This window comes from Mytilus californianus, unplaced genomic scaffold (genome assembly GCF_021869535.1).
Source record: "Mytilus californianus isolate M0D057914Y unplaced genomic scaffold, xbMytCali1.0.p SCAF_7, whole genome shotgun sequence".
NCBI classification, from domain to species: Eukaryota; Metazoa; Mollusca; class Bivalvia; order Mytilida; family Mytilidae; genus Mytilus; species Mytilus californianus.
Window position 1 is genome coordinate 36,906,128 of NW_026262723.1, and position 9,716 is coordinate 36,915,843.

Sequence of the window (9,716 nt, forward strand, 5' to 3'; positions counted from 1 at the left end):
TTATTGATAAACAGATACAAACGCAGATGATTGAGTAAGTATCCCCCCTTTTTTCGGTGTTTATACATTCCCCCACAGACATTTGTCTCTGAAAAAATGTTATATTAAGGGACATATATTGAAAAAATCAGAGACAAATGCCTGTGATTCCCCACAAAACAAAAATAGGAAATCTGAAAATTAGTATTTGCCGTTTATTTTTTGATATTCACTATACAATGCTATTCTGCATGGAAAAACAATTTCAAATTTCATCAGCTATGAGACGGCTAGCTTTTAGAAAAGCTATTACTTGTCTAATGTATATACTTATCGAAAATGGACAGTTTTGGCATTTTATGTAGCTAGTCATGCAATATAAAATATAGCATTAGCAATAATAATGTCCTTATGCATGCAACAATTACTTATAACCCTTATGACAGGCATTCACCCCTGTGTGAACACAGACATTGTTTATATGTGATCTTATAGTTTGTATGTTTATCACATTTCAAGTATGTGGAAATTTGCCAAAATATAGAAAACTATTGCGTAGGTGTTATATGTACGTTTAGTTTACATATAAACGAAAATATTTTCCAGGAAATACAAATTTCACAACTAACCCTCAACAGACTAGCAAGATGGCAGGTAAAAAATAACAATAATTTAAAATATGTTATTGCAAATATTTAGATATGATGTCTTCTTAGAATCGTTAGTTTTCTATTCTAAAATGGAAATTAAAATAAAAAATAATCACATCAACATAGCTGATACATAATTCATTTGGCCTTTTTAACCTTTTTGATTGAAGCGTCACTGGTAAGTGTTTTGTAGACGAAACGCGCGTCGGGCGTACACAATTGTAATTCTTGTATCTATGACGAGTTAATTTACATTGAAAACGATAGCGAAAAGATTATAGATTTAGATATTCACCGTTGACAATCCTCTACATAAAATGAAATTTAAAAAGAAATGAAATTATAGTATTTTTTAATGTTTACTATATAGTTTTTATATTTGTTGCATATATGCAGACAGTCGTCTAATATTTCTTGTTTTTGAAAACACGTATTGGTAGAGTGGATGACAACAAAAAATCTAGAACTCTGAATGAACCATATCAAACCAAACAGCCGATCTTTATCACTTTTTTTTAAAAACCACGCACCGTGGTATACTTGAATAGCATATTGATTGAATGTTGGTAATTGTTCGAGTTGAGATTTGAATAAATCTAGTGTCACAAATTACCATCCCTTACAAGCATAGATTTGAGAAATCTAGTGGCAAACATGTCCTCCCTTACAAGCATACATAATCATATAATATGATTAACGGTTGTCTTGATTTGTAGTAATATATTAATACATGATAGTAATACAAACTCCTGGTTTGGGACAGACACATCATAGTTCATGCACCCTGTCGACGCACCCTATCTCGCACCTTTTAAAGTTAATGCGATTCCATCCGTTTGTGATTGTTTTTTTTTTTATTTGTATCTTCTTAAATTCGATTAACGTGATTTGAACCTCGGTTGACTCCTGTTTTACTCATGCAAATATAGAACACTTCATTGAACATTTAATTCTATAACTAAATTTAAAAGGTTTGCACCATTATTTCCAAACTGAATACCTTTCCTACTCCAGCCCCTCTACAGTTGCAAATTTAACCACAAATTCACAGTTCTGCTTTCAACTGATGATAAATTCTTTTAAGTTTATACCAAAGCCCTCCTTCCATTAAACATCCAAACCAGTTTTGTTAAGCTTTTTTTTCCTTGAAAATAATCGCATATCCCAGTAAATTTATTTCCACATTGATGGAAAAAGTATATATGTTACACACAAGTTGCTTTCTTCAATAAAAGACTGATTCCTGTTTGGTATTAACGATCAAAGAACTATTATATAAAGATGCAGAAGTTCTCATTTTTTTATATAAGATGTAAAAACGGGCATGGATTCTTAAGGTAGCTGCTGTTTGATGTAGGGCATAATCTTGTACAAAGTTCGAGTATGTTTCTTTATTATGCAGATCGTTTAATTTGCGACATGCTCATAAATCTAAAACTGCCTTAAATATACAGAATAATACCGATATTACCAAGGGAACAATATACAGTATAAGATAATTGTTGACAAAATAACAATTAATTACGTTTAAACTGTGTGGGGCATATACCTACGAGACAGCAACCAAACAACACCGATAACAAGAAGACATCTAGAGTGCAACATGCAGCCTTCATAATAGCCTGGTGTCTATGCAATATGAGAAGCTCTACATAACGCTGAGTCAAGCAAGCTGTGAAAAGATTAAACAGAAACCATCAACGTTTTGTCATCAACAACAAATAATTATTATTGAATCTAATTTAACAAATAAAACGGTATGACAAGATACATTGTATACACGTACATACATACAATTTACTTAACAAACTACAAGGATTTCATGATAGAGAGAAATATTGTAGCTACTGGAGCGGGTCCTACGGTAATGTACATAGTATAGCACTGAAAAAAAGTAATAACAAAATACCGAACTCCAATGTAAATCCAAAATGGGGAAGTCCATAAAACCGGATAAAATCATTGTCATTTTTTTTTTCAGCATCAAATAATGTGTTACTGATGCGGACATAAATGTTATATTTTATTTTCATACAATGAACTTTTACAATTTAACAACAATTGTAGAAACTACTTAAACTTGAACTTTGACCGTTGTTTGATTTAAGCGATAACGAAAACATCATGAACAAAAAACGATTGCAATCACGAGATAGTACTTATAGACGGAAATGTGATAAGTATGTCTCTTACTGACTGACAACACTAAAATTCAATAAATGATACATTACAGTTTAGTAATGAGTACAGATGTATTAACTTAAACTTTTAACAAAGCAAAACTCAAAGTATATATTTAGCATGCTATATAAAATAATGGGGAGCTTGATAATGTTGTAAAATTCATTTTTATGCCATCCTATTTTCTGTGTCCGTCCGTTAGTCCGTCCCGTGTTATATTAAGGTTTTGGTAAAGGTGGTTTATTATGAAGGTGTGGTCATATCAACTTGAAATTTAGGAGAATTGTTCGTTGTAATGTAAACTTTGTATACAATATGTTAAGTTTACTGAACATAGAAATGTGATACTATGGATTCATTATTATTCGTTGGATACCAATTTTCGTGGAATTCGTGGGTAAAAGTAAACCACGAATTTAAAGGTTCAACGAATTACAACTTTTTATATGCTTGTAAGCAGATTTTGGCAAAACCACGAAATTAAATATCCACGAAAATTGGTACCCACGAAAATAAATGATTCCACAGTAGCTTAAATTAGTACACTTAGAATTTTAAAGCTTTCGGTTAAAATAATTTAGCATGAAGTTTTGGTCGCATCAACTTGAAACTTAGTACATATATTTTTCATGAGGTGAACTTTTAAAATTATATGACAAAGTACAACTATTTTTTATGCTAATTTCATAGTTTACTGAACATAGACATAGAATAGTGCTATGGGGCAGGGTATCGTATGAAATCGTATGCTTGTAGAGTTCTAAAATTGTGAATTTTTATGTAGATTTTTCTTGCTCTTTCAAACATTGCTCCTGCTAAGTAATTTATTAATATGGAAACAGACTGAGAAAAAGACTACAACAAACACTTACTGTTGATACATATTTTAGCATTTTACCCTTCCACGAGTCTACGCAAACCGAAGAGTCAATGACGTATTTTTTGTCTAATTAAAAAGAAGTTTGAAGTTCGGGAAATATGGTTGCAAAACAATGTACCGGATTAATACTACGAGTCTTTAAAAGTATTGACTGTCAGTTAATAATATTTGAAACTATTGACTGGCAAATAGTTTGTGAAGGGACTGTGGAATTGAATTGCTCTAATACATGTAGTTCATTCTTTTATACACAGAAAATGCATACTAAGGTATAATGATAAATTAAATCCGTACAAACATTTGAAGCAATATTAAGAAATTGGAAAATTACTCTAATTCTTATGAACAAAACTATGCAAAAATGAGTAATAAGAAAAGGGAAGGGAATTAAAAATTCCTAGAGAAAACTGAGTGTGTTAATCCTGTAAAACAATGAATGATGAACCTCCTTTTATTTTATTTGAAAAACATCAAAACTTAGGGTTGACCTATTTCAAAAGACTTTAAACGGACAAAATTATTATTCATGTAAACAAAATGACAAAAATAAATATATTTTTAATGTTGATCAGCCAAAAAAAAAGTCGAACGCCTAGGGTCCTTTATTAAGCCTGCTTTATGTCTGAGGACAGAGAACTATATAAAAATAGATCGTTTTGCTTTTATACTTTTTCTAAGGAATATATTTTTCCTGTGTTTAAAGACACTCTTTATGTAACAAATCTTAAATGATCTATAGGACAATTAAAATATTTGAAAATACTAGAATGTAAACTCAATCATTAAAGTAAAAATAAGTTACAAAATGTTTTCAAAATTATTCTTATCTAAATAAGTTAATTTTGCAATGGCTTTTCAATAATGAATATTCTCTTTTTTGTTGTTGCAAATGGCATTTAACAGATGGTTTTACACGTACCATTAGGATCAAAATTTAATTCGGTGCATTTGAGGTAATTTATTCAAAATGTTCGATAATATCTTAACATAAAAACGTACAAAAAAGAGCAAATGTATCTTTTTTTGGAAACAGTATTGCAATTTTTATACGACCGCAAAAATTTTGCGGTCGTATATTGGTATGACGTTGGCGTAGTCGTCGTCGTCGTCGTTGTCGTCGTCGTCGTCGTTGTCGTCGTCGTCGTCAGGCGTCGTCGTCGTCGTCCGAAGACACATTAGTTTTCGCACTATAACTTTAGTTTAAGTGAATGGATCTCTATGAAATTTTACCGTAAGGTTTAATACCACAAAAGGAAGGTTGGGATTGATTTTGGGGGTTGTGGTACCAACAGTTAAGGAATTAGGGACCAAAAAGTGGCCAAAAATAAGCATTTTTGTAACTTCCAGACAATAACTTGTGTGTTAGTGTATGGATCTCTCTGACATTGTACCACAAGGTTCCATATTCCAAAGGGAAGGCTGGAATTGCTTTTTGGGGTAATTGCCTCAAAATCTTAGGAATAAGGGGCCAAAAAAGGGTCAAAAAACAAGCATTTTTCTGGTTTCATGACAATAACTTGTGAGTAAGTGTTTGGATATTTCTGAAATTGTACTACAAGGTTCCATATCACAAAGGGAAAGCTGGAATTGAGTTTGGGGGTAATTGTCCGAAACGTTTAGGTATTTGGGGCCAAAAAGGGGCCAAAAATAAGCATTTTTCTAGTTTCCAGACAATAACTTGTGTTTAAGTGTATGGATCTCTCTGAAATTGTACTACAAGGTACCATACCACAAAGGGAAGGCTGGGATTGATGATGGGGGTAATTGCCTCAGTATTTTTGGAATTAGGGGCCAAGAAGGGGCAAAAAACAAGCATTTTTCTAGTTTCAGGACAATAACTTGTGTGTAAGTGTTTGGATATTTCTGAAATTGTACTTCAAGGTTCCATATCACAAAGGAAAAACTTGAATTGAGTTTGGGGGTAATTGCCCGAAACGTTTAGGTATTGGGGGCCAAAAAGGGGCCAAAAATAAGCATTTTTCTAGTTTCCAGACAATAACTTGTGTTCAAGTGTATGGATGTCTCTGAAATTGTACTGCAAGGTACTATACCAAAAAGGGAAGGCTGGGATTGATGATGGGGGTAATTGCCTCAGTATTTTTGGAATTAGGGGCCAAGAAGGGGCAAAAAACAAGCATTTTTCTAGTTTCCAGGCAATAGCAAGAAATTTTCAATTGCACAGTATTGCACAATAGCAAGAAATCTTCAATTGCACAGTATTGCGCAATAGCAAGAAATATCCAATAGCACAATATTGCGCAATAGCAAGAAATAGTCAATTGAACAGTATTGCGCAATAGCAAGAAATATTCAATTGCACAGTATTGTGCAAAAGAAGATACTTCATATAAATTGCTTATTTCTTGACCAATTTCAATGGGGTTTTATTCTTGAATTCTTGGGGTTCTTTAATATGCTGAATCTAACCGTGTATTAAGTTTTTATATGACCGCAAAAATTTTGCGGTCGTATATTGGTATGACGTTGGCGTCGTCGTCGTCGTTGTTGTCGTCGTCGTCGTCCGGCGTCGTCGTCGTCGTCGTCCGAAGACACATTAGTTTTCGCACTATAACTTTAGTTTAAGTGAATGGATCTCTATGAAATTTTACCATAAGGTTCAATACCACAAAAGAAAGGTTGGGATTGATTTTGGGGGTTATGGTACTAACGGTTAAGGAAAAGGAGCCAAAAAGGGGCCAAAAATAAACATAAACATAAACATAGACCAGTTGTATTTTCAATGGTGTTGCTTGACTCAAGGTCGGGTTTCATTTTTACTTAAATTTCTCTATTGCTTTTTATTTTACACTTTCAGTTCTAGTTTGTTACCAGGGGTACATGTATATATGTCAATAAAAATATAAGAATATATATTGTAAACACTATTATTCAAGAGCATTATTTTTTACAGGTTCAAACTATGTGTTGTAAAATGTTACTCAAATAACAGTTCTAAGACTATGATATTTTTAGCTCACAGTTTTCATTTTAATTATCTTTTAACAGATACTTTTACACCAAACCTATCAATAGCACTGTATCGTTATCTGTGTCAAAATATAGTTGGATCAGAAGATTATGTTAAACGAATCAGAATTATGAACGCTGTCAGGGACGATTTTGAAAGTAACAAGAAAGTAACTATTATAACAAGTGGAAGTTTTGGAGAAGGACTAGAACTGCGAGGCAGTGATATAGATATAATGCATGTAGATCACGGTTTCGAAGTTTGTGAAGATATGAAACCTCGTGTTACTCCAAATAGAACATTGTTTTCAATGGTAACAGACGATGTAAAACCTGGTTTTACTCAGTTGAAACTAGAACATTGCACATTTCTTGATGCTTTAAATTGCTGTAAAGAGTATAATGGTGAATACTATTTGTCAAGTGAAATATTTAAACACCATTTCTTGTTTGAAGGAGTTTGTATTCATGGACCATGTATATCGGACGAAGATGATACGATTGACCTTGCCATTTGTATTCATTGTAAAAAGTGGATATCGTCTGCAGTACAATGGGTAACACGATCAAGTAACTCATGGCCGAGTAATGAGGTGAAACAAAATATTTTAAAACACGGAGTAATTGTTGTGCCGATTGGAGTTAAGGATTCACTAAAGGAAGATCTAGAATGGCGAATATCTTTTTCAGTTGGTGAAAAACTTCTAATAAATTCATTTACACATACTCAATTACTATGTTATGCTCTCTTAAAAATTATTTTGAAAGATGTAATAGGTACTCATTCCGATTGTAATGATTTACTCTGCTCTTATTTTCTAAAAACAATAGTTTTTTGGATATCTGAAGAACTTCAAGAATCCGTATGGACACCTGATAATATTATACCTTGTTTTATGCAATGTTTCAGTAGGCTTGTTTATTGTGTTGAGCACTCAGTGTGTTTGCATTACTTCATTCCAGAGAACAACATGTTCGAAAACAGAATAGAGGGTCGGGCTCGTGAAATACTTTTAGAGAAACTATATGCATTGAATAGCTATGGTTGGCGATGTATTTTATTTTCAGATCAAATATCCAACTTTGATGTATCGATTTGGAATTTGCCCATCGAACCGCACACACTTTATGTAAAGGAAGTTGAAAAAACACTGAAATCCAAATTATTTCTTTGTGGAAATTTTACACTAGGTGTTAAGGAATCGAATGTATTCAATACAAGAATAATACAGACAGTTTCGTGTCATCAGTCTTCAATAAAAGACGTATATCAATTCTTCATGTCAAAATGGTGCCATAAGCGTGCTCAGGTTATACCACTGTGCAGCACATTACGTAATAATAAATATCGATACAGACAGTACAAATGCAGTCTTAGTACTCTGCTGAAAAATCTCTATCATGACGCTGTATCTGGATGGTTGATGGTAGCTTCCCTTTTCTATAAGACAAACCAATACAGTAAAGCTTTGAATATTATCATGTATTCCATATCGAAATGTACTGTAGAAAAACTATACTTCGACATGACTTTGTCGGATATTCATTACCAGTTGCTGAAATTGCAATTATTCAAGGAGAAATCTTTTGGCTGTATGCTTAAAATAATGTTAGTGGATAATATTACATTTGAGATAAATTCTGCGTTAACACCAGATGAAATTCAAATGAACGAGTCAAATAGTGTATGTTGTCTTCCATCTACAGCGTATGCTTATTTCCTTAATTTTCTCTGCCATTATCACCTCAATAATGTCAGACAATGTCAAGATTCCCTCCGATGCTTACAACTGGTTATAAATAAAGATTATTTAAATGCAAAACACAGTGTAAAAGCAGAAGCTTACAAAATTTTGGGAATTGCCCTACATTTATTAGGCAAATAGGAATCCGCAAGACAATTTGCTGAATTCAACCCGGATCAATCATACAATTCTGCCATTGTAAGTCTTTTGTTAATGAGTTGGATGTGACATCTGTGCATTCAGTTGAACTACCGAAATAATGATGTGAGTGTTTTTTTATGGCTACAGACGACAAAGTCAAAGTGATGAAACTTGGTTAATAAACATATAACAGTATTTAAGGCATTGCTGTACAATTATTAGACGACAAATAATCCACAAGACAATTATTCTTACAATATATTGAATATTAACCGGATAGAACGTTCTCAACTTGCCGTATGAAGACTTTTTTAATGTGTTGATAGTGCCATCAGTGCATTCAGCTAAAACGCGACATTATGATGTTAATGCAATTGTTTTGTCTAACAAACGACAATTTTAAATTTATGAAGATTAATGAATAAATATGCATAAGGACAAAGATGTAAAATATTGAATATGAAGCATTTTTGTATATGATATAGTTACGTTCGTAGCGCTGCAAAATAAAGAGCAAAATACCACATAACGAAACAAAGTTTTGACAAGCCAGTTTTGAGTTAAAAGTGTTTAATTACGTTAATTTTCGTTGACAACATTTCAATAAGTTTGAAATAAAACTGTTAAAGGGGATTCGACATCAGTTATGTAGGGGAAAAATAATTATCTGTGTATCGCAAATGCCAACATAGAGCAACCAGTTATAATGACTATATTTAAAAAAAAAATAACGACACGTTTTTATAGTATCAAAGAGTGGCATCGGTAGTCTAAGAGGTACTACTGTTTCTCTAGTCAGTCACCACTGAGGTTGTAAGTTCAGGTGGCAGGTCCATTCGACTCAAAGAGTGGCATCGGTAGTCTAAGAGGTTCTACTGTTTCTCTAGTCAATCACCACTGAGGTTGTAAGTTCAGGTGGCAGGTCCATTCGACTCAAAGAGTGGCATCGGTAGTCTAAGCAGTACTACTGTTTCTCTAGTCAGTCACCACTGAGGTTGTAAGTTCAGGTGGCAGGTGCATTCGACTCAAAGAGTGGCATCGGTAGTCTAAGCAGTACTACTGTTTCTCTAGTCAGTCACCACTGAGGTTGTAAGTTCAGGTGGCAGGTGCATTCGACTCAAAGAGTGGCATCGGTAGTCTAAGAGGTTCTACTGTTTCTCTAGTCAGTCACCA

The 9,716-nt window shown here is 33.2% G+C and overlaps 1 protein-coding gene across 1 annotated transcript; it reads left to right on the plus strand.

The window, feature by feature from the left end:
• Positions 1-595: 595 nt before the first annotated feature.
• On the plus strand, positions 596-9,148 carry LOC127708384 (uncharacterized). The gene is made up of 2 exons (XM_052213255.1): positions 596-633; positions 6,697-9,148. The coding sequence occupies exons 1-2, from the start codon at positions 627-629 to the stop codon at positions 8,541-8,543; spliced, it is 1,854 nt and encodes a 617-aa protein (XP_052069215.1). The 5' UTR covers positions 596-626; the 3' UTR covers positions 8,544-9,148.
• Positions 9,149-9,716: the final 568 nt, after the last annotated feature.